The 25639-nt window shown below is 39.6% G+C and overlaps 1 protein-coding gene across 1 annotated transcript; it reads right to left on the bottom strand.

Annotated features, from left to right (window-relative positions):
* Positions 1-2535: 2535 nt before the first annotated feature.
* Positions 2536-24522, bottom strand: LOC105007746 (A disintegrin and metalloproteinase with thrombospondin motifs 8). The gene is made up of 9 exons (XM_010866781.4): positions 23437-24522; positions 22228-22467; positions 18622-18754; positions 18164-18331; positions 15221-15525; positions 12479-12665; positions 7171-7337; positions 6861-7036; positions 2536-6532 (listed from the first exon to the last, which is right to left on the bottom strand). The coding sequence occupies exons 1-9, from the start codon at positions 24163-24165 to the stop codon at positions 5797-5799; spliced, it is 2841 nt and encodes a 946-aa protein (XP_010865083.2). The 5' UTR covers positions 24166-24522; the 3' UTR covers positions 2536-5796.
* Positions 24523-25639: the final 1117 nt, after the last annotated feature.

The raw sequence follows: 25639 nt of genomic DNA, 5'->3' as shown, positions 1-25639 counted from the left end.
ACAGTATTCTGTAATTCATCTGCTTTGCATTGAGAAACAAATGTTGAGCAAATAAAGTCAGCTGACATATTAATGTAACTGTTATTATACATTACACAGATATATTTAACAGTCAGTGGATTTCATATTTCAACTAACAGCATATAAATGTTTATTATTATAACATTTAACGTAAATGTGTATGGGGTTCAGTTTTCAGTGGTTTTCAGCTGCAATTATTGGCTACTTATCCGTGGCTTGGAAACATATTTGGTCCAATATACTATATATGTGCAAGATATTATACAGTATATACACTCACCTAAAGGATTATTAGGAACACCATACTGATACTGTGTTTGACCCCCTTTCGCCTTCAGAACTGCCTTAATTCTACATGGCATTGATTCAACAAGGTGCTGAAAGCATTGTTTAGAAATGTTGGCCCATATTGATAGGATAGCATCTTGCAGTTGATGGAGATTTGTGGGATGCGCATCCAGGGCGCGATGCTCCCGTTCCACCACATCCCAAAGATGCTCTATTGGGTTGAGATCTAGTGACTGTGGGGGCCATTTCAGTACAGTGAACTCATTGTCATGTGGGTACATGGTGGTCATAAAGGGATGGACATGGTCAGAAACAATGCTCAGGTAGGCCGTGGCATTTAAACGATGCCCAATTGGCACTAAGGTGCCTAAAGTGTGGCAAGAAAACATCCCCCACACCATTACACCACCACCAGCAGCCTGCACAGTGGTAACAAGGCATGATGGATCCATGTTCTCATTCTGTTTACGCCAAATTCTGACTCTACCATCTGAATGTCTCAATAGAAATCGAGACTCATCAGACCAGGCAACATTCTTCCAGTCTTCAACTGTCCAATTTTGGTGAGCTCGTGCAAATTGTAGCCTCTTTTTCCTATTTGTAGATGAGTGGTACCCGGTGGGGTCTTCTGCTGTTGTACCCCATCCGCCTCAAGGTTGTGCGTTGTGAGTTTCAAATATCCCTTAATGGCCCCACAGCGGGGGCATTTTTGTGCGTGATTTCAGTACTCAGAGTTCCAGAATTTGATTATGACGTCACAATACATTTCATCCGCAGCTTCCCATAAACACCACGCTGCTTACTAGTTATACATCAAATGTTTTATTTAAATTATGTTAGTAAACCTCTACCTCTACAATTGAGCTATTGTGTGTGTGAACTCTACCAACATAAAAACAAATTGACTGGATTAACCCCATGTTAGTTACGTGCATTGAGTGCCGTTCATACGATTGACATGAACAGTCACCTTGCCAGGAACACTACACACATTGCATTGCAAGCTTCTTTCATTGACTCAAATTCAAACAGCTGCAAACACTGGTTGATGTGTTACTGTAACTAGCTAGCGAACGTCAGCTATCCGCTAGCTAAGGTGTGACCTGTATTTCAGTGCAGCGAAAATGAAGATGTCTTATTGTATTGTGCGGTAGAAGTAAAAAAAAAAAAAGAATCTTTAACATATTTTTTGTTTCAACTAGTTACTGAAAGTCAGCCACCAACAGACAGACTCCCTCAGATTCCCATACACGTACTGTAGTTATGTTGTATCTGCAAAAACTCGCTTATAGCAAAAGTGTCAATCAATCAATCAGTCAGAATTATTTTATTTTTTTTTAACTTTTTTCATCAGCAGTTGTGACAAAGCGCTTTTACAAAACAGAGTCTGAAATCCTAAAGAGCAAGCAAGAACAGGGTTACTATGCACAGTAGTTAGGAAAAACTCCCTGAAAACCTAGGAAGAAATCTAGAAAGGAACCAGGCTCTGGGGGGTGGCCAGTCCTCTTCTGGCTGTGCTGGGTGAACATTTTAAGAGTACAAATTGTAATAATGAATAAATGCATGTGGGCTGTGTCCAGATTTTGGAAAACATAATCAGAGTCAGCTGCATGACCAGATGGACAAGGACAATCGGGGCGGCAGGGCAGCCGAAATTGTCACGTATCATCAGCTACTCTATCTGCAACACAACCAGGAGAACATTGGAGGTTTGGTCCAAGGGCTCAAGTCCTCGTAAGTTAAAACGGAGCAGGGCACAAGGAAAATTTAGAGAGCAATCCTTAGATTTACAAAGGAGAACTGAACCTCCTTCCCCAGCACCCTCCCTGCACAATTTAGCAGTAAAACCTTGGCTGAGACAGGGGGTCCAATGACACTGTGGCCCTACCTGAAAGTAACCCCAGACAGGACCCAACAGGTATCCTTTGACAGTGCCACGTTTAAGTCATTGAGCTCTTCTGTATGACCCATTGTACTGCCAGTGTTTGTCTATGGAGATTTTATGGTTATGTGCTGAATTTTAGGCACCTGTGAGCAATGGGTGTGGCTGAAAGCAATGGGCGTGACTGAACTCCATAATTAGTAGAGTTGTCCACATACAGCTCTGGAAAAAATTAAGAGATCACTGCACATTTTTCTTTCCTTTCCAAAAAAGTAGAAAAGGAACATTTTGAGTGAGGAACAGATGGGTTAACATTAAGAGACCACTGCAAATTAAACGCTTCTGTTCCTTACTCAAAACTTTCCTTTTCAAAGGAAAGACGTGCAGTGGTGTCTTAAATTTGTTCTGCGCTTTTTGCCCATATAGTGTACAGTACTTTCAAGGCTACACTTTTGGTCACTTGGAACTTGCATGACAAGAAAACCCTCCTGTTGAAGAACAGCTTGCACTATACAGACCCAAATTCTATGTTTTAGTCAAGAGACATCTTTATTGTTATTTCATGAATCAGTCTAATTTCTTACAATTCAGAGAAACGGACAGCAGCAGCATAAAAGTTAAACTGTAATAATTAGTCTGAAAGTATTAAAAAATAAATAGCTTTGTAAGGAAGCTACAACAATAGCATCGTAGAGACCTTCATTGAAGGGATAGAATGCTTTGATATCAGATTTACATCTTTTCTCCTTTAAATACATCCTGGAATGCTATATTATGACATACCTATCGAGTGAACATCTGAAAACAAAGGTGTTCTTAACTAACAACACATAATGGTTGGAGAGATCGCTCCCTCGTTATCTCCATCACCCAATTCATTTTCAGTTAAATAAGGCAAGACTGTTAAAACAGGAATTCAACTGGCAAATATTTAGTCAATTAAACATTTTGATATAGCTATTAACTAAAATGACTGTTAAACTCATTCAGTTGTTGCTTTTAAACTAATCTTCATTGTTGAGAAAGTGGAAATTACCTAGTAGGTCAAAGATACAATAACCTCTATTTCTACCTAACAGAAGACATGGTGACCAATACCACTTTCTGTTTCTGAATTGTATAGTTTAGACTTTTAGACTTACATTTTCTACATAAATAACAAAGAGCTTTGATTCATACAGTACATGTACATCATGACAGTAGGTGCTATGCATGCTTCCGATGGGCTCAAAATGAACATGCTTCAGCTAGTGTTATTACCGGTATTGTGGTAAAAAAAAAAGTGTTTATTCTGATCAACAGTCTCTGTGATAAAGGAAACTCTCCCTTATACTTTTTTTGTGGTGCAAAAAGGTGAGTAAACTAGGTTTATCCTCCACTAAAAAACTTTATACTGCCATATTGTCTGGGGTGGAACATGAAACATTCAAATGTAACATAATATACATATACAGTCTCTTTTACATTTGATAGAGATATTCCATTGTTTTCCTTTTAACTAGTTGATGAGAAAAAACATAAAACATAAAAAATGTATCTACAGCAATTACCATGGCCAAGAATAATCACAAATACAAAACATAGTAATAAATAGAATCTCATTGTTGTATTTGCTTTTGAGAAAATGCCACTAAACCATTACAACTACCTAATTGTAGCTTTCGGTAGGACGGAAGAACTACTAGAGTTTGTAGCTACAGGCAGTCAAGCGCATTGAATGGGTTATGTGGATTTGTCTTAAATGTGCATACTTTATTGACTAGCTGTGATGATTTGAGGTTGTTTTAAGGCAACATTTTGATGCTCCACTGTTCCAGAACTACAGACTGGATGCAATGGAGCTTTCAGATGATTTGTGTGATTATGATAAGGGTTAAGGTTTAATTTCTTTATTCATATTAAATATTTTTTTATTTACTCCCTACAATACATTCAATTGCATTAGTAAGGACAACTTTGACTGTGCTTGGGATTGGCATTCTAAATAATTTTCTACCTCAGAAATGTATGCAATTTGTGTTCGGCAGACAATACGTGGTAAAGAGGTAAAATCGAAGATAGGATGCTATAACTTCATCATTGCCGCACAGTCAAGAAATCTGGTGTAAGAAAGTTGGTATTTGTGAAATATAAATAGTTTGTACATTGCAACAATTAATTGAATATACAGTACATTTTGGTGAATTTTACTACATAATATTTAGAAGTTGTACCATTTCAGTTTTTCTTATTTTTGTTAGAATGAGTTGGTAGCAGCTAGCACAGAGAAGTCATGGTGGGAGTTAAGATAATCTTAAATGCAACATACAACTGATGGTTTTTGGAGGGAAATTAGGAAATGTAGGATCTTTGCCTACATCTTTTCCTCACAGCATTTGTTTCTTAATTGCATTTCCATTGTTTTAATGAAAATTCCACTGAACTCTACCAAATCTATCGACCTTCAGCTAACTAACCTACGATGTTTCGATGCATTGTTTGACAAAAATGATTAATAGAGGTATTAAACCATTCCAGCAGATTTTCAGCAGTACTTTTGCAACGGTAAAATGTGCCTTTGATAAAAAGTGTGTTTTGCTAGATGCAGACAGAATCTTTAGGTTAAAAGATTTTTTTAGATTTTTACATTCTTTGAGGTAGATCTACATTGGATAACTAACCTTCAATAGTGGTTTTGAAGTTATGACATTATTCAGAAAATATACATTAATGAAATAATTAAGTAAATCTATCAAATTGGAAGTTATTTCTACAACTGAGTCTAACCACTCTTGATTGGTGTTGTTGCATCATCAGAAGTTTTACTTTGATACAACACAATTTTCTGTATCACATTACCAAAACCTGATACCCCAGGAAAAATATAGATTTTCCCTGACTTCTCAGGTTTTTGTAGAAAAACAACATTATTTAATGCCATTTAAAACACTGCCATTATTAGGTGTGAGAACAATTTTGTAAATATAGATTTTATGGTGTAGTAAATCATGTGAGTGCACAAGTATGTAGAGCACATGTCATGGAGATTGCAAAATAAATGGCCACTGCATTGATGCAAAGAAGCATGATACTGCCAGCAAGGCAAAGGTTATTTTAGAGCTAACTTTGACTTTCAAATTACTTTTGGGAAAGCCTTTAAATTAAAAAGAAGACTAGGTTCATTAGCATTGCTTAATGCTACACAAAGTGATAAGACATATCTGGCACCTCATACTAAGGTTGTTGCCTCTTACGTTGCAGGGAATATGAATTAATGATGCATTCTGGTCATGTTTTAAGGTAAACTGCTAATACATGTCCTAAGTTCAGCTGTTTTCAAAATGTGAAACATATTTGATTGACAAACCAAGTAACACATTTACTAGTACCCAACAGCTTTTCATGTTATAGTATAAAAAAGTACATATGTTTCATGTGTACCGTACAAGACTAATCTTGATTAATCTAACTTCCCTGCTTGACTCTGAAACATTGTCGTGGTCATTTGGAAAGGATTGTGTATCTGTTAGTTCACTAACTAACTAGCTCGCTACACTACTTTCCTTGGACTAGGACCCTACCACTGCCCTCAACTGCCATTTGTCCACAGCTTTATCAGCATATTCTCAACAGTCCTGGTAGCTGCACTCTGAAGTAACCACCTCTGGTCTCTTGGCGGGGTTGCATTTCTCCAAATCCACCATCTTCCCGGTGTAGTCGACACACAGCACGCTTTGATGGCGCACCCCCACACCACAAGTCCTTGAGCAAGCCAACCAGTGACCCATCTGCCAAATAGGGCAAGGCAGGTCCCCGCATGGCCGGATGTCTATTGGACGAAGGTCTTCATCGCAGAAGAACGACAGAGATCCCGTCCCGTCCAGACACTCCACGTTGCGTCTCGACCAGCCTGAGCCGCAGCTCTTTGAGCACTCAGACCACTCCCCCAAAGCCCACTCTGCACTGCCTATTGGCAGAATCGCGTGTAGCGAAGCTCTACCTTCAGCTCCAGGTTTGGTGAAGGGGACATCCCTGGGGAGGAAGAAAGTGTATTTGATTCTGGGGGGAGAAGTGTCTCCAGCTGTGGAAAGGAGCTGGACAGTTAAAGCCTGACGGAGCTTCTGGTAGCTCATGAGTCTCTCAAGAGTGGTGGAGGAACCGCTGTACCGAAGAACGGCACCAGGGACTGGGATGTCCTGCTCTGACGTGGTCACTGAAAAATTCCCATTCAGGATGTAAGAACCTCCTTCTGTCTTCAGAGCCAGGTAGTTGCCGTCGTGTTTGATTCCACGGTGACTCTTTTGCTTGATATCAATGTTGGTGGCCCCAGCCGGAATTGTCACAATGTCATTGTAGCCAAATCTGTGTTGAGTTAAGAGTATCATGTCAATGTTTTTCTATAAAGAGCCATGTCATTAGAATAATCTTGAAAAGATATGTGTCAGTCAATTCTATTTATGATTTCAGAGAGTTAAATACATCCTGAATATACACTCTGAGTAGCCTAGTGGTCAAGACCATTGGGCTGGTATTCGAAAAGACATTGGTTGTAAATCCCTTAAGAAAAAAAAAAGACGTTCTGTCCTTGACTATGACATTTTAACCCTAATCGCTCCCAGGTTCTTTCTGTATATAAGAATGTTTGTTTGCATATTTATCTAGTAAAATGACAAAGACAAAAATAACTTACATGGCTTTATTCATGGAACCAGTGATCTTCCTGCAGGTTGTTCCATCACCACCGCACACGCCACATTTGTCCAGCTTAACATTGGACTCGATTACCTGGTCACAGCCAGCTTTGATGCACTGTCCTTGGACACAGATGGAAGTGGTGTCTGGGCCACAGGTTGTGCCATCAACAACCTGAAACAATAAGAGAAATATCCAAAGTATTAGCCTATGCTCTTACCTGGAGCACTGTGATACAAGAATACTTCGGCATTTATCGAACCCATCAGTCAAAATATGAAATAAATAATATTAACTTAATAAGCTACCTTGGCCTCGAAGACTTTGAATTCATTGCTGCCTCTTGCTCTGCAAAACAGTTTACACCTGTCCCTTGGTGAGACACCTGTGTACTTAGGAATCCATTGCTTAATGTTTCCAAAGATGTCCAGGTATCGGTCACTGTTGTATTTCGCACACTGCTCATCTCTGAAACCTGGTACAGGGATGAAGGGGTAGATGATATGTTGTTATACATTCCCTACTTGCCAGCTTACCTTGTACACTAGTATACTCAAAGTTCGCCGATATCTCAGAAACCACTACATTTAAATGAGCCTCACCTTTAGAGATCCATTCATAAAACTGCATCAGTTGGCCAAAGGCTACATCTTTGGAGAGCTATTATTTAAACTCAATTGGCCCTCATTTATCAAAAGTGCGTACACCAAATTTCCATCGTACACCTGGCGTACACCCAAAACCACGGTGACTTTGAGATTTATCAATATGGACGTTGGCGTACGGCACTCTCAAATCCTACGCCAGCTCAGGAGGTGGTGTACGCACGTTTTAAAAATCCTAACGCACTGACAAACTAAAAGATATGATATATTATGACCCACTGTAAAAAAAACAACAACATAATTACAAACTTCAGTGTTTATTTTTGTGCAACATGGACTTCAATGTTTAATTTGTGTGACTTTACCAAAGCATTTGATTTATATGTATTCCTTCAGATACAAGCCTGTGCGCTTTACATGACGTTTCAGGGTTAGGCCCGGCAGTTGCGCACGGACTGGGTTCAGTAATAAAAGGCTTTTAATGACCAAAATATAATTCAGACTGACAAAATAATAAAAATCACATTCTTCTTCTTTTAAATAATAATAATAATAATAATAGAAATAATAATAATAACGACATTCTTCTTCTAAATAACAATAAACGTCATTAATAATAAATATCATAAAATAATAAGACAAATATTACAAATTGTCATGCAATTATTAATGTTAATGAATGGTACTCCACACCATATCATCATCTTTTATTCCTCTTTTTAAACTGCCAAATAAAACCATTTTCTTTCTTTCTACCTCCCTGGTGATCGTCTCAATCTCCACGTGAGAGAAGTTTCTCTTTTTTGCCGTCTTCTGTGTGTCCATGGCGTAAAATGAGGGCGTGGGGAAAGCGGAGACTTGAATATATAGGGGCGTGTTATTCTAATGACGGTTGTTTTCAGCCACGGCATTTATCAAGGGCAGGTATTGCGTACACCTGGATTTTAAAGGTACACACAGCTTCATAAATCAGGCGGTGAGAGGAGTGTAAGCAAAATCTTACGCCAACATATACGCCCGTTTCTACGCAAGAATGATAAATGAGGGCCATTATCTTGGACTACCGAGATGTCTTTGATCCTCCACACAGATGTCAACCCATGCGTATGCACAACTTAAAGGGAAAATCATATTGATCTAAAAATGAACTTACCAAAACATAGTCCAAAATGGACATTTTTTCCAACCATCCATTATTCAGCTCTGCTCCGGCTGTAATTAGCATTCTTAGCATCTCCCAAATTAATGAATAGAAACTGTTGGTCCCACTACAGCAAAGCTGCATTAGAAGTGGAAAACTACTCCAACACAATCCAAACTAAGACTAGTGGTCTTGTTTAACTTAAAGAACATGTTGTATTCCTCGAAATACAATGCTGTATTCTGCAAATTTCACAATATATTTGTCATTTTAAATAAACATGTTCTTCCTGTGTTTACCGGTCAGTTTTGTTCACAATTGCATCAATCCGTGCGTTCTTTCGGGAAGAGGATATGTATATGTCACAGTAAACAAAAGTTAGGATTTGCTAACTAGGAAGCAAGTTACCTATTTCGTCGTTGATTCACCAAAGGACAGTCAAAGATAACTTGCTTGAGAGACAAAGGAAAATACATAAATACATCCAGGAAAACAAGGGGGATTAAACCTTACTTGTTCGAATGAGAATACACAGAGGATGCATTGACTGAGCTAGAGCCTACAACACCAGCTGACGATGGGGGGAAATGGTGAACCAGTTAATCCCCAACCCTTGCCCAGAATGTCAATCAATCAATCAAATCTATTTATAAAGCCCTTTTTACAACAGTAGTTGTCACAAAGTGCTTTACAGAGACACCCGGCCTTAAACCCCCAATGTCCGGAGGATGGTGTTGTAGCTGTAGATTGTGCAATCTAATACCAACCCAAACGAAAAGCTTTTGTTGCAACGAATGGGAACTATTGATTCCATTGCTGGAGATCATGAAAGCTGAACTCGTTCCAAGATGTGTGGGGGCTCCTTGGGGGCTGTAGACTTTTTTACATTCCAAAAATTAAGTGGAAAATACATTCTATGGCCAGAGGGACCCAATGGCCTCTGCAGCTAAGGTTTGTACCCATGGGAGGTAAAGCTAAGTTCCACCCCTGCCAGAGCTGGAGTGGCCAACAAATTGTATCCATTTCATTCCAGTGCCCACCAATGTCGTTATTGGCTTTTTAGCTACAGGAATGTTCCATGCACAATGTCAGATAGTCTCATTCCTTTAAAAGTAGCTATAACTCGTTATTCATTAATATCTATTTCTGCTTTTCAGGCTGGTTGATACATTTCCAAAAAGGAAATTGTTTTTCTGTTTTGTAATGAATTTCCGTGTTCCTTTTTGAACCAAAAAAAAGTATTACATGGACCATCTGAAATACACAGTCAAACAATTACACTGTACTGTCACTATATACCGAACTGAAAAGAGAATGTAGGAAAGGGGAACGTAAGTGGAGAAAATGTTTACTTCAGATCCCCTATGACATCTAGAAACAAAGCCTTTGTAGCTTCAACTATGAGTTACATAGGGTCAGAAAGCAACATCTATCAGGAATGATCAACAAGAATATCAACAATACCCACTCTCTATTTGCCATGGTTCGACAAGCTTACAAACCCCCTAAAGCAGATAGCATCAGAACTCATGTCCATTGTAAAATGTAATAAATATGCGTGTTTCTTTAGTGAAAAAAAATAAAGAATTAGACGGACCATCAGTAATAAACAGTCAAACAATGACACTGTACCATCACTACGACCACCAAGACATAACTTGGTTATTATGTCACAATATAATACGATTGATCAAAAATCCCTAGAAGAAGCAGTTTGACATCTTAAAGCTTCCACATGTTGTCTCCACACACTGCCATCTGTTTTTTTTTTTTACTATTTTAATCTCTATCACAATGGACCTACAGCAAATAGATAATGTCTCTCTGCAATCAGGCATTTTTCCAATGTCTCTAAAGACAGCTGCCATTAAGCCTCTATTAAAAAAGACAACACTGGATGCATATAACTATAGACCTGTATCAAATCTCCCTTTTATAGCCCAGTATCAAATCTCCCTTTTATAGCCCAGATCATTGAGAAGGTTGTCTACAATCAAATCAGCAAATCTGTGAACTCAAACGGTCTCTTAGACAAATTTCAGTCTGGCTTCTGACCTCACCACAGTACTGAAATGGCTCTGATAAAAGTTTTAAATAATATACAGCTGAATACTGATTTGGATAAAATAACAGTTCTGGTTCTATTAGATCTCAGTGCAGCATTTGACAATATAGATCATAGAACACTTCTAGACAAGCTGGAAAATTGTGTAGGACTCTCCAGGACCGTCTTTAATTGATTCAGATCTTATTAAATGGCCAGAGTTACTTTGTCACCATTGGCAATCATGAATCTGATATGGTGACTATGACATGCAGAGTTCCTCAGGGATCAGTTCTCGGAACACTTCTGTTCAATCTCTATATGCCTCCTCTGGGATATTCTACAGAAAAACAACATTAACTACTGTAGCTATGCAGATGATACTCAAATATATATGACTTTCGAACCGTATGACATCAGCTTAATAGACTCACCGTCACTGAATAGAGAACATAAATACCTGGATGAACCAAAATTGTTTACAATTAAACCAAGATAAAACCAAGGTTTTTGTGTTTGGCAACAAAAATATGAGACCTAGTATTAGTAAACAGCTGGATTCTTAGGCCCTAATAACCAGGGACCAAGTACGTAATCACAGATCTCACGCTCAACAGTCATAACAAAGCGGTCATCAAAACAGCATTCTATCATCTTAAAAATACAGCCAGAATCAAGGGCTTGGTGTCCCAAAAAGACCAAGAGAAGCTCATCCATGTTATTTTCTCATGTAAAGTTGACTACTGTAATGGCCTCGTTAATGGACTCCCCAGAAAGACTGTGAAACAGCTGCAGCTCATTCAGAATGCTGCTGCTAGAATGTTAACCAAGAGAATAGAGCACATCACTCCGGTTCTTAAATCGTTGCGCTGGCTTCCAGTCAGTTACAGAATAGATTTTAAAGTGGCGCTTTAAGTGTATAAATCACTGATTGGTTTATGCCCCGAATACATTTCTAATATGTTTGAAGAATATAAACCGAGCAGGGCTCTTAGATCCATGAACTCAGGTCAGCTAGTAAAGCCCAGAGTCCAAACTAAACATGACGAAGCTGCGTTTAGCAGTTATGCGGCACACATCTGGAACAAACCACCAGAAGATCTTAGACTTGTCCCAAACATATTCATTTTTAAATCCAGGTTAAAAACACTTCTCTTTTCATGCGCCTATGACTAAGTGCTTGAAACGTAGCCACACTGTTAGCCTTAAAGATGTTATAGCTTCCAACTACAGAATGTAACAGTTATGTTTTTATTTTGTTTTTATTCAATTTCTATTTTCTTATTCGGTTTTCTTATTATGATATTTTATTGTTTTTATACTAGTATTTGTATTCATTATCTATTTTTCTTTTTCTTTGTAAAGCACATTGAATTGCTTCTATCTATGAATTGGGCTATATAAATGAACTTGCTTGCTTCTAACTCAGATATTATTATGTCTATTTCATGTGAAAAATGCATTTCTTGTTTTTTTTTGTGACTGGTTTCCTGCTTGCTTTGTGTAATATCCACTGAATTTATATACCTTATTTAGGTCATTGGGCAAAGCCATTAAGCTAATTCAAGTGTGCAGAAATGTAGTATGTTTCTGATCTATCAATGGAAACATGCATATGTGTTGTGTCCAACAGTTAAATAAATCTCAATCATTAATGCACACGCAAATCCTAGGACTTACACATGACTGTCAAATAAGGCCCCATTTACAAAATTACAATGATTGTCCCACCCAAGGGCGAGCACTGCATCATTAGTGGGGAATTACAAATTCACAGTTGGATCGTTATTGATTTTATTAAGTGAATGTTGAGGTTACCAACTTACTGTGATCATCTTGGCATGCTTGTGTGTTACAGGACTGGTACTTGATTCTCTGCCCCAGGCAATATGACCCCCCATTCTGTGGTTCAGGATCAGTACATTCTCTCTGGGAGAACTCCACCCCTCCTCCGCATGACCTAGAGCATGACCCCCAGGGGCCCCAAACACTCCAGCCTCCATCCACAGGCTCCTACAAAATAAAACCAGACAGAACCATGAATCAGTCTTCCTGTTTCCGGTTGCTAGCTGGCGTGAGATTCTTGTTGTTAAATTTCAGACTTTTCCCTTAAACTCAAGCTCAACAAGAAAAAACTGCTCTCCCTTTGGTGGAAGGCCTGTCCATGGTGCCCCCATCTCAAAGTGCAAAGAACCTAGGTGTGACCCTGGGCAACTCTTTCTCCACAAACATCAAGGCATTGACCTGTTCCTGCAGGTTATGTCTTACAACATTTGTAAGTATAACCTTACCACAGAACGGTACTAATACAGGCACTTGTTTGGACACACTCATGTCTGGACAACTGCAACCATGAAACTTCTCCAGAATGACGTGGCCTGTTTGGAGTTCAACCATCTCAAGTTCTTTCATGTAACTCCCATGTAGCTATTTATTTCACTACTGGCTTCCAGTTAAAGCTTGCATCCACTACAAAACCATAGTGATTGCCTACTGAGAAGCAAGGGGAACCTTGAAGAAATGCTCAAACCCTAAATCTGAAGTTCTTAACCTCTGGTCTTTTGGTTGTCCCATATTTTATGGTGTTTTACAGTCCATATTTCAACCCAATGTCCAAACCCTGGGTCTCTATTCAACGTTGTGTGTCTTCTGGAACGACAAAGATTCCCAACATAAATGAAATAGCATTCCGTTTTTTTTAGGAAAAGGCCCTTGACTTAACCCTTGACTTTATATAATCCATAACCTAGGGTGATGATGAATTTAGTTATGTCAGAAATTATTTCAAAAAATTGAAATAAATGTTTGAGTAGTGTCAATTTATTTGTCCACATTTGCAGGGCATATGTGTATATAGCTACATTTTTGTGGAATGATCCTGTGAGAGACTGAGATTCAACCTTCAAGTTTGAAAATGTATTGTATCTCTTCATCCTGTTATTAGGTGTAGTCTGGCCCAGAGTAAATCTCAGTGAAAAGAAAGGCACTGCAGTAGATTGACAAATGGTTCGATTTTTCTGTTCAGTATTTCGCTCCCTTTGGCTTGTACACTGGGGGAGAACTCTGTTGGCTATACTGAGCCTATTCTCAGGGCAGTTAGACGTTTGTCTATTGATGTCCCATTGGTTCTCTGTGAACAATGCTCGGTGGGTCGGGCTATTTCCTGGCTGGTTGTCCCTGTCCAGGGTTATCTTTGTACTGGGCCACAGTGTCCTCCGACCACCCTTGTCTCAGTCCTGTCTGGTATAATTTATCTTGTCTTATCTGCAGTTCTGTTGGATCATGGACAGGATTTAATTTTTGCAGGCTCTTTCCAAAGTCCACCTGGTCATGTTGCTTATCTAAATTCTAATGGACTATTCCTGCTCTTGCTGCCCACAGCCCACCTGGTCACCGCTATTTCTGTCTCAGGCTCATAAATCTCGCCTATGAAAAGCCAACTGACATTTACATTTTCTCCAGAGGATCTGTGTTTTTTCACTCTCCATAACCACTGTGATACATTTTCATACTTGGTTATGAAAAGTCGACTGACAATTACTGCTGAGGAGTAGGTTTTGTAGACCCGCTGGTCATCTGAACATCTAAATGTCTTGTTTTAAAAGGTGAAGTACTTTTACAATCACCACCTGGCTCAGCCATAAGAGGGCCACCCCCAGAGCCTGGCTTCTCTCCAGATTTCATGTTTGGTCCTTGGGATTATAGAGAGGTTTTCATAGCCACTGTACAACAAAATCTTGGTTGCTTGCTCTGTGGGGTTTTATGCAGTCTTTTTTTAAGCACTTGCTTTAAAAGGGCTTTATGACATACTGGTGATTGATCTGATCTATCAATGAAATTGTGTTTAGGACCCTTCAACAGTCAGGATTTACAGTAACCCATGCTAGAGCGCACTGTAATTTAAAATGATTCACACTGTAAAAACTAAATTCATATGCTCAGTAATGATGTACCCAGGCCATTTGAAACAGTTAGTACATGCCAGTCTTGATAACGTGTTTTTAGTTTGGCAACTTCCTGTGGCATGTCGTGGCCTGGCCTGCAGTCTGCCACACATGTAACTGCCTCCTGTTTGTGTGTCTCAGCTTCACATACTCACAGCTCCTGGCATGTGCTGCTTAGACACTGCATTTCATTTCTCTGGGGTTTTTACGAGTTGGCTGCAACAACTCCTCTAACAGCCAGTGTCTGTGATCACGAGATAAACCCTCGGAATGGAATAGGCCTGGCTGTTTTTAGGCTCACACCAAATATACTCCCTTACTGTTTAAAAGGTCTGCACCAAATATTCTCCCTTACTGTTTTAAAGGCCTGCACTAAATATAATATGGCCGGACCCTCAGATTTGGGCGTCTGAATAAGAGACTGGTTCATTATTTTAAGCACATTTTCACAGACGTTTAATCTCAGGCATGTAAGATCCACAATAAATCACAAAATCAGACCGGTGTCTCAGGCAGAATCATCCAATCCCTGTTCAGAAGGGTGGATGATAAAGTTAACTGGGATGAATGGATGAAAAGAAAAATGAGTTAAAGAAAAGCAGACAGAGACATTGGATAGCATACCTGTTTTTTCTGCTGATTGGTCACTAATGCACAGACACCGTCTTGACATGTGGTGTTGACTCCAGCTCCGGCCCCACAGGGAGTGCCATCAGCCCAGGGCAGGCTGCCATTCCGGGTGGTACAGTGGGTCTGGCCCTCCTCCCGGCACCACAGCTGGCTGCATGTTTGGTCTTCTGGAGTGTCCGGGCACAGGGTGAATTCCTCCCCAAAGACTTGTTGGCACTGACGGTCCAGGTTGAACAAGACGCCGGGTGGTTCAACGAGGAAAGGGAGAGTCTGCTCTGGAGGATCCAGCAGGCAGTCACCTGGTAGAAAGGACAAAAACAGGCAAGAACAGGCATCCAATTGATTTAAAAAAAGATACAATTTCACATCAGCAGAACGGACCTACAATCAACTCAAGAAATATTGTCGCCCTTCATGACGTTTAGCAAAAGAATACAAATAATATAATCAATAATTTACATTTCAGCACATTTTAAAAAGGCCAAAAAGGTTAAACATATGGAGAGAACCACTTGGAGAGAAATATTTTTGATTAACTGTGCAATTTTTGACGGTGCTCTCAAGACGGTGCTCTCAAACACCAACCTCTACTAGACACTTTATTTAGCAGTTGAGGTCCAAATGTGTTTAACCATCCTAACGTTAGCGGTGGTTTAGCATGTAGTGTTGCCAACTTCAAAGTAAAATTACACAAGATCAAACCCTGAAATTTACAAAAAGTTTTCAATAGAAATCATTTGTTTCATTTATTGCTTCCTATGACACATTTCATTCACACGCCTTTATCATCCAATGTATTATAACGGAAGAATTGTTAAATAAAAAGCAAAATGGGGATGTGGTAAATTAACACTTTCAATGCGCACACATTCCAATACATCTGTATAAACAAAGATTTGTATTTCTAATCAGAAGATGTCACAATGAAGTTCATGTTTTGAGCGTTTCATAAAGCCTTAACACAAATATTTTGATTGTCACAATGTTTCAGAAATTGTCATCGTCATTCTGCCCATCACTATCCACACCCATCTCTTCTTGCTTCAGTTGAAAGCTCTTTGGGTTTACCCATGGTGATGGGTGACCAAGGGATTTTCATGTGTGCAACTTCATATTTATACCCCAGGGAAACAGGAACAGTTGAAAGGCATCAATAGAGTTCCTGGAGACCTAAAAAGTATAGAAATCCATAACAGACGGTACTATGGTTTTATTTGAAATATTCCTTAAGGGTGCCAATACATTTGAAACCTATATTTTACAGAAAAAATCAATAAAATATTTTGCGTTGTGTTTTAAAAGGTGAAGTACTTTTACAATCTCCACCTGGCTCAGCCAATACTTTTAGTTGAGAAATTATTGTGTTTAAAGATAAGTACACAGCTCCCTTTTATGTTTGAGTACAAAATATAACTGTATTTGTGAAATTTGCGCAATTACATGAATGGGTCCAATACCTCTTGAGTTGCAGTGTACAGTTGACTCTATATGCAGCTGATAGTTAGTCCTTTCCCCTCTGTAACATGCAGTCCAATAAGACGTTGTTATTGCAACTCAAAAGAGACTTGGGAGAATCAAAGGTATGTACATGATTCCATGCCCAACACAAGGAGTCGCTAAAGTGCGATGAGGAAAGGAATGCCCCGCTGGTCGTCCCTTCCCTAGCCCTAGGTCTTGACCGAGAAGCTCCAGTGGGTGGCGAACATGGTTTGTTATCACCAAGTGGTGAGTCAGTTGACAAGACGTTTGAATTTAGAAATGGCCTGGCAGTATAAACAAACAAGCACAGACACATCAACTGGTGCAAGCGTTACAGTATGAGAAAATGGGATGTAATGGACGTGCCAGTCATTCACTGACATTTGGGAGACTTGTATATGGAGCACTGAAGGTGTTAAGAGGCCTGAGGGGGCCTAAAGCTCTGACAAAGGTGGGAACACATGCTCCTTTTCTATCAATCACCAGGACACAACAACTGCAACTGGGTGCCAGCTCGCCTGAAGCATGTGAAATGTTGCTTTTTTCTGCAAACCTAAAACAGGTGTGTGCAAATTTTTTTCGTTGAGGCTTCTATTTTCACAGCACAGTAAAATGGCCAAACATATTTCCCTGAAAGATGTCTTAAGGAAAATGTTTACATCCTTCGCCTCTAAAGGTGGTGTTGCCAAGAATTATCATAATATCCAGGTTATATTTCAGTTTTCAGTCCTATTAGCATTAGGGATTAACATCGAAACTAACATTATGCTACTGAATATTTAACATTTAAACATTGAAAGCACATTTTCTTCATATAATTATTTTACCATAACAGTTGTAATCTTAGCATTAATGCAAATGTCAGAGTGAAGAGTTCCTGCCTCTCTGGCCTGGTCTAGTATGTCCCATGATCTTTTGTGATTTTATTAGGGGTATAGTTCCTAACAGAGGAGAATTCTGCAACAGCTGTTCACTGTATACCTATGGCAAGACAGATAAAGACAGTGTGCTGGCCTACGCTCTTTTTCTCTTCTCTGTGAGGAAAAATGTTTTTAAAGCTGGAATGTGTGACTCACCAGAAGATGAGTCAGACGAAGAAAGAGAGGACGAGCGCGAGAGAAGACTGAAATATCGACAGAAGATAAATCAACCACATCAAAATGTGGATGTTTTGCAAAGCAAATCCCTTGCTTTCGATTTGCTCTCTAAGAGAGAAAATAGTTTAGAGCAGTGCTTTTTTAGCGAGGCCCCATGGCAGCATCATTTCTGGGATGCAGTCTCTTAGAACTCTCAGGTGTTTGTGTGTAATACAGTGAAGTAGTGTACTGAAGAATCCTTAATACAGCCGTCAAATCTTCATCTGTACATCTATACTCTAAGGAAGGATTTGAGAACAGATACGAGAACATGAAAGAGACGGAATCACAGGGAGGACAATTTCAATTAAAGTTCTCCTACCATGTCCATTGTCGAAAAACTCTGTGACGTAGCGGGCACTACAAGGTGACCACGGCATGGTCTTGTTGAGGCTAACAAACACCGATGCCATCATGTGGTGCCCATCCAGGCGTCCAAACCACCTGATGCAGTTACTCGAGTCGTCATGAGGCATGCTGAGTACATGACCTGAGGATAGAAAGAAAATAATGCTACAAACAGCTGACATTCCGAACACCAAGCACCTTTCCATCTGTATTTTAATTTAAGCTGGTGGGGTAGTTTCTTGGTTTCAGGTAACCACATTCTGATTTTGCAAAGCTGAACGAAAACAATAGGAAAAACAAGACCTCCATCCACTTAGCCCTTACCCTGAAGTCACATACCTTGTGAGAAAGGAGACACACCAGAATACAAATAGTTCCATGGCGTGTTCCTGTCACATTCCAAGCTCCTGTTTCCATCGCTAACTAACATACCTAGCTCGTGCGTCACAGTGAAGGCGGCCTGCAGACCGTTATCCTCTATGACAGAGCAGCTTCTCTTTGGATCACACATTGTGCCGATGTCAGCCACCCCCAGGGTGTTACAGTTCTTCTGACCACATATGTCCTGCAAGGTGTGGGGAAGGACGGTAAGAGGAGAGAAGAAAGGCTTATATCACAACAGTAAAGACAGGATAAGTTGATTTTGGAAACAAGAAACCAGGCAAGCCTAGGTCAGCCGGCCTGCAATAAAATGCATTAATCGTGGATGCCCTCTCAAGATTCGAACCAGGGTGGCCCACGTGAAAGGCGTAGTCGTTAACCACTACATCACCAAACTGTACGTATGCCAAGCATTAGTATAGCCTCTTTTCATAATATTATTTTCACACATTAATATCATGCCAAGTTTGAATATTTTGTTAGACACCATTAACTAGCGTTAAACTGAGTAAATTTCTTATTAAGTTTTCCTCCACCACAAATAGTTTCTATGAACTGTATGACTTTTGCCACTGGGCGTTTTAAAACCTTATTAGCAAGTAATATGTTGCTAGACGCCATTATATTGTGTTAAACTGAGTAACGTTTCTTATTAATTTTACCTCCACCACAAACAGCATTTATGAACTTTATGGCTTTTGCCACTGGCCATTTTAACAGCTTATCTATCAATATAGGTGACGATAACTAGTGATGACCATTCAAGGCTTCATTTGCGTTGTTTTAGCAGTAGGATATAATGCTGGCTACACTCAGATTTTCTTTATCACAATAAAAGCCATAATTGAAATGTATAAGGCAATATAGTTAATCTAGTCTGTGAAAAAGAACAGACAAGAAGAACATTGGAATGGACATTAAACATAAAATGTACAAACAAGATTGTTAACTATATTAACTTATATAGTTCAAAGATGGCTTTTATTTTGAAAAAGAAAATTCGAGCATAATATCCTGCTGCTAGAAGAACGGTAATGGAGCCTCGAATGGCCATCACTAAAGATAACTGACTTTTTTGTCAAGTGAAAACATGAGAGAATCGTGAAGCGTTTGCCTATCCTGAACAAATCCTAATATCCGGCAGAACCGTTTTATTTTAGGCTTCCTATTACATAGCTAAGTGAAGTTGTAGCCAGCAAAGTTGTTTCATTCCTGAACCTCAGGCATAATGCGTTTAGATAAGGCGAACGCGAGAACTGTTGTTCCGGAGCCCGCGTCTCTAACGACTACGCTATTTAACAAACGGTCGTTCGGTCTCACTCTTCCAGGCTGGCTCGGCTTACGCGGTCCGCCAAAAAATTTTATATTTCTATTTTTATACTTTTATTGATATTGTGCTTTTTTTTTTAATTATTCATTCAGTATAAGGGCTACTTTTCCCCATTCTATCTCAACTAATATGATAGCTTAATTACTTAATACAAATTGTATATCGTTGAAACAACGAGACATTTTTAAAGACATACTATGTGAATTTTGAGGCCTTTATGATTCCGTGATAGAGACAGTGGGGGAAGTTTGAGTTTTTGCTGAATGTGATATGGTTAATCATTATTGTATTACTTAGAAATCATGCGTTGTCAAGGCAGTCCAACCAGTGATAAAAAAAATCTATGACCCATTATAATATAAAAATGTGTTATTTACATTTTTATTGCTTTATACAAGACATTCAATAAATTGGATGTTTAAGCATTTAAGCTCCAAATATCACTACCAGGACAAGCAAATTTGCACAAAACGAGAGGCAGATGGTGTAAACACTGAAATATGAGAAATGTATAGGAGAAATAGGAAAGGAAAGGGTAAAGGGGCTATTAGGGAAAGAGTAGGAGGTAAGAGGGGGGACACATTTCAGACACTGATATCCAGACATCGCTACGTTTGTTCCAGACAGAGGGTTTTTTCCCTCTAAAAGTAAAGCTCTTGCCAGCAAAACATATTTGTCAGTGTTTCCATCGTAAAATGAAGCAAATAAATGGCAGCCAGCAGACTTGGAGAGAGAGGAAATTTAACTGTGTGGTATCCAAAGCACACAGTGAAGGGGGGGATTCGGTATTTACAAGGCCATTGGAATTCTATTTTCTGTCCCCCTTACAGACTATCTGACCATCAGACCATCTGCCTATCTGTCTAGCTGTCTGTCAGTCAGTCTGTCTGTCTTTCACCGGTTGAACATTATGAAGACCTTAAATGCAGCCAAACAGAGCCAGGCCAAACCAGGCTGTACTGTGCTTGGCCTGGTTACACAACCTCTTTCAGTAGTTGCAGGAATCATGCTGATGAGGACCATGTGAAAAGAAAAGGATTATAGTATGTCCAGTTTGGTCGACTGGATAGTGTGGAAAGGTAATCAAAATTCTCTCATCTGTCTGGTCAACTGTACCATTGCTGGTACTTGGTTCATATTAGCACCTTAGGTTAGTTTAGGGTTTCTTAGAGGAACCTTTAATGGTTTAATGGAGCTAAGTGTTTTTGGAAGAACTGGACACAGGTGATGCTTAATAGAGGCATATATTTTTTTACCTATCTATTTTTTGCTTTATAGAGCGCTGAAAGTGTGAATGACAAATGAGAGTGTGCTTAAATAGTAGTAGGCCTGGATCTAAGACATGCAACAGCGATCTGTTTGTACCTGAGGCAGCTACTTGGACCACTTGACAGACATGTAAATGCAATTCCTGTTCATGTGTTCTGTTGTTTTGTCATCCCATGTACATTTTATGCTACTCTAATCCTTTAATATTTATAGTAACATTATCTTTTAACAAAACAATTGCCTTGCCTAAACTTTATGAATGCTCTGCCCACTTAACTCCTACCTGTCCTCTACAACAGCCCCCATGCCAGAAGAAATGCGTACCAAAGAGCAGATGCCCTGTGCTATCCAACCATGACAAAGGCTACTAGCCCCATCATGTTAAGGTTGAACACTGACAGTTTTGTAGCTTCAATCAGACTTACAGATGTGTGTGAGTGTGGCTGCGTAAAATTACAATAGCATGCCAGGCATTTTACTATGAGTACGGTAGTGCAGGCTGAACAAATCGAGTCTTGGGCCCTGGCAAAAGCCCAAGCTCTTTGCAACCAGATCACTATGTCAAAATGTTTTACTTTTTTTTTAATAAGAAAATAGTACATTCATGTTCTGAAAGTATACACATACTGAATACTTGTAAATCGAGAGAAAGTCAAGCGTAATTGGCTTAGTTGGTTACTTACTCAAAGAAACAAGTCAATTGTCAATTGCTTTTGTGTAAATTGTTCTCAAAGTCTTAATAACTGGTTAAAGGACAATGTGACTGGGTCAATACTGATGTGTTGTTGTGGCAACATGATAACAGCCCGGAGCACATAAAAAACCTGATGGCATGGCAAGAGCATGAGCTCAGTCTTAAAAAGAAAAAAACAATAGAACTAGTTGAAATGTATGCCGGTGGCGAGATGTACTCACTTGGCTAGTTGTTATAATTAAGTTATAGCAGAGAGGAACTTGACTTTGAGGGGGGCTGTTGACACTATATAATCACAACGATGGAAATATCCTCAAAGAAGTACAGTGGATTGCCAAGTTCAACCCGTATTCTAAGCTCTCACCTGTCTGGTGAGTAAGATCGCGGTATCATAGTGTTCCAGGTGCCTCTGGCTGGAGGGGTTGAAGTGCTGTTGCCAGTTGCAGAAGTTCCTTAGTGCCATTCCTCCGTTGCTGGACACCTGGGGCCCCACATCTTCATCCTCCACCACCAGCATCTTTACCACGACAAGACTCACTGAGTTCTTCAGACTGGGGTGGCGGTAGACCCCTGCTGCCACTGCCATCAGAGTCAGCAGGTAGTGCTGGAGAGGGATCAGAGAGAGAAGGTGAGAGATAGAGCGGGAACAGAGTGAGAGAGAGAATGATCAGAGAGAGAGCGGGAACAGAGAGAGAGAACAGAGAGAGAAGAGAGGGAGAGGGAACGGGGGACAGAGAGAGAGAGAGAGAAGAGAGAGAGAGAGGGAACGGGGGACAGAGAGAGAGAGAGAGAGAGGGGGAACAGAGAGAGAGAGGGAACAACAAAGGTTTAGCAACTCAACAGTTCACTTTTTAAAAAAGGCAAACATTTATGAAAATAGGAGAAGGATGTCATGTGTCACTGGGAAGCCATGATATAACCAATGCAACCCACAGTTTACCAGTGGTTTCCTGAAGGCAGAACGTTTGTGCAATGTCTTATCTACAAAGATGACAACCACTCATTGCATCTACTAAATATTATTATTAACAAACAAGTGGTCTATTGTCTGCCTCTCATACCCCCATCTGAAAAGTAAATAAAAATGTTGGCACACATGCTGATGTGTTTGAGTTTTAAATGGGTAAAACTCAAACACATCAGCATGTGCCCCAACATTTTTATTTACTTTTCAGATGGGGGTATGAGAGGCAGACAATAGACCACTTCAGATGTACAAGAACTTGGTCCGATATATACAATCACATTTAAGACCAAAAAAATCTCCATCTCAGATGATCAGGGGACAGAGATACATGACATCAATGGTATATGTTTGTATTGTATATTGGGGGTCAGGGTGAATGGATCCCAGGATTTTCACTCTTTCCAGGGGGGTATTGAGGGGTCCACAATGTTTGTGATGTTGGGGGATCCATGACTCCTCCATCCCCCCAATTAGGGACATTAGAACATGTGTCCCTTCACATTGCAGCCAATGCAAAACACTGACTCGTTCGTTTAGTGATTTTTAACTTTAGATAAAGATGTATTCATTGTTTGGTTTTACATTTTTGACAGTTCATGCCCTCACCTTTATTTCGTCCCCATAGAAATGTGTCATTGAAGCGTCGGCAACAACCAGCGTCTCGATATATCTTGGAGAGGAGACAAAACGACGCTTCCGCCCAGTAGCTCTGTCCGTATCCTCCATAAGAGATACATAGCCATCATCTGTGGCAAGCTGGCTCTCATCTTTCAGCTGATCAAAAACTGACAATGTCTCGGAAGTCTCTCGTGCGTCAACTTTTCTTTTTATAACATGCACCTGCGAGAGGGTTCTCTCTGTTTTCCCTTGGCCAAGAACTTTTGGTTGAATTATATATTCATCCCCGTGCGCTATGAACGATCCTTGTATCCCACGACACAAGCTCACCGCGACGATCGAGTCCTGATCAGTGTCAACTTTTCCCGAGTAGAAGCAGCCCGTAAAATCGTCCCCATTGCCTTCTGTCTCGGAAATACCACTGGCAAAATGTCCTGAGCCGGTGCCGTTGAAAAGCGCAGCCAAATGCTTTGATTTTATACGTTGAATTCTTAATTTTGGAGCAATAAACGAGTCATCCGTAGTCAAATTAAGCGTGAAGACCTGTCCGAAAGCTGTCAGTCTAATGGTCTGGCGCTCCTCGCTCCTTCTCCAGAGGCTACCACTGGTCCGCACACTGGTTCTGACGGGTATGGTCTCCTCTGAGTGAAAAAACTCCGACAGCGCGACGTTGATTAAGGACAGAGCTAACAAACTGATATGCAAAGCTAAACCCATGTTATTGCTATAACACGAAACGTTTCTATCAAAATAATGAAAGATTAACGAACTAAATAAAACAGATGTTTCTTATAGCATAATTTGTTTGAAATAAAGAGCGCGTATGACAGATTTCATAGTCTCGAGTAAGGGCTCAACATAAAATTGGTTCGTATGAATCGTATGCTAATAGTCAAACTTGAACAAACGCTAATGCAGCTATAAGAGATGTAATCTATACGAAAGCGTAATAATTAGTCTTGATATAGTTAGTAGCAGTCAGGGCTCGAGACCTGATAGCAGACTGAATAAGCGGCGACTACTCGTGACTGTGGTATTTATAGGCCTATACAGCTTGCTCTTCTAAAACATAAGTGGTTTATTTTTTAATATCCATCGCTGCTCTCTCCTCCCCCTCGTGCTTACCGGGAAAAAACATAAACTAAGATCAAATTGATCCAATTTGACCAGACTGCCTGACACGCCCACTATTCAATAGCTCCGAGAGATGGGCTACAGCTACTGGACCAACTCAGGTCGAAGTAATAAAAGCAAACTGTTGGTTTAATTTACTTGTATACGCCTGTATCGGTAGCAAACGGTATAGTATCCTACGTTAAAAAATAGAATAAAAAAATACAAGAACTGGCAGCGCTCTCCAAGAGTTCTAGAAATTCGAGATTGAGTGAAGCACTTATATAGATTCCAAACTAACGCTGGTAATGTTTTTGGTCTTCTTTTTTTCTTTGGCCTTATATTGCCAAATAAGATAGTGTGCTCGTGCTGCTATTTTATTTTCAGTGACCGACTTCACAGGTGCACCACTGTTTATGTTGTTTTAACTTTATGGCCAAACAATATTTAGATTATTATTTATAATGAATGGAAATAAAAATGTTAGAGCAGTACAAGTCAGTAAATGTCGGCTAATAGCTATACGTTTGTATTCGTTAGATAGGCCATAAATAACATTCCTTTTAACACTCCTATTTTTAACACACTTTTGTGAATCTTGAAGATTGTATCTGCATGACTTTTGGCCATTTATAATGTTTCGATGTATGTACATGTTGTTCTGTCTCCCACAATGGCATCCGCTAAAATGACATATATCATTAAGATGCCTACCACCGTTTTTAACCACAGCGTGGCAGTGTTGTTTCGCAACGTAAACGTAGACGCTTGAGTGATAGATCTTAAACCCATGTTACCAAAAATGCTTTAGTGAAACAATGATGTAATAGCTAACTTAATACTCATTATTGGTGATAATAATTGACTGTATATTAGATTTTGGATTCATTCGATTAGTCTTGTGTTGTTGAACAATATTTCAAACATGTTTCATGGGACACTGACATCCGGAATGGGATGCACCTACATTATTTTATGCATCTTAGCCACACGATGCCGCTCACGTATCAGCCTGTAGCATAGCTTTTTTGATCTGCAATAAGTCTGAAAACCGTGAATCACGAAATATACTGAATTT

Source organism: Esox lucius, chromosome 7, assembly GCF_011004845.1.
Source record: "Esox lucius isolate fEsoLuc1 chromosome 7, fEsoLuc1.pri, whole genome shotgun sequence".
In the NCBI taxonomy this organism is placed as follows: Eukaryota; Metazoa; Chordata; class Actinopteri; order Esociformes; family Esocidae; genus Esox; species Esox lucius.
This window is presented reverse-complemented; position numbering and strand designations above follow the sequence as displayed.

Excerpts from the sequence above, each read along its gene's own strand:
- LOC105007746 (XM_010866781.4), bottom strand. The coding sequence starts at position 24,165 with ATGGGTTTAGCTTTGCATATCAGTTTGTTAGCTCTGTCCTTAATCAAC. Across the intron at positions 22,468-23,436 it reads TCTATGGGGACGAAATAAAG|CACTACCTGCTGACTCTGAT; the intron begins GTGAGGGCATGA and ends ATCCCTCTCCAG. Across the intron at positions 7,037-7,170 it reads TCAAAGTCTTCGAGGCCAAG|GTTGTTGATGGCACAACCTG; the intron begins GTAGCTTATTAA and ends TTATTGTTTCAG.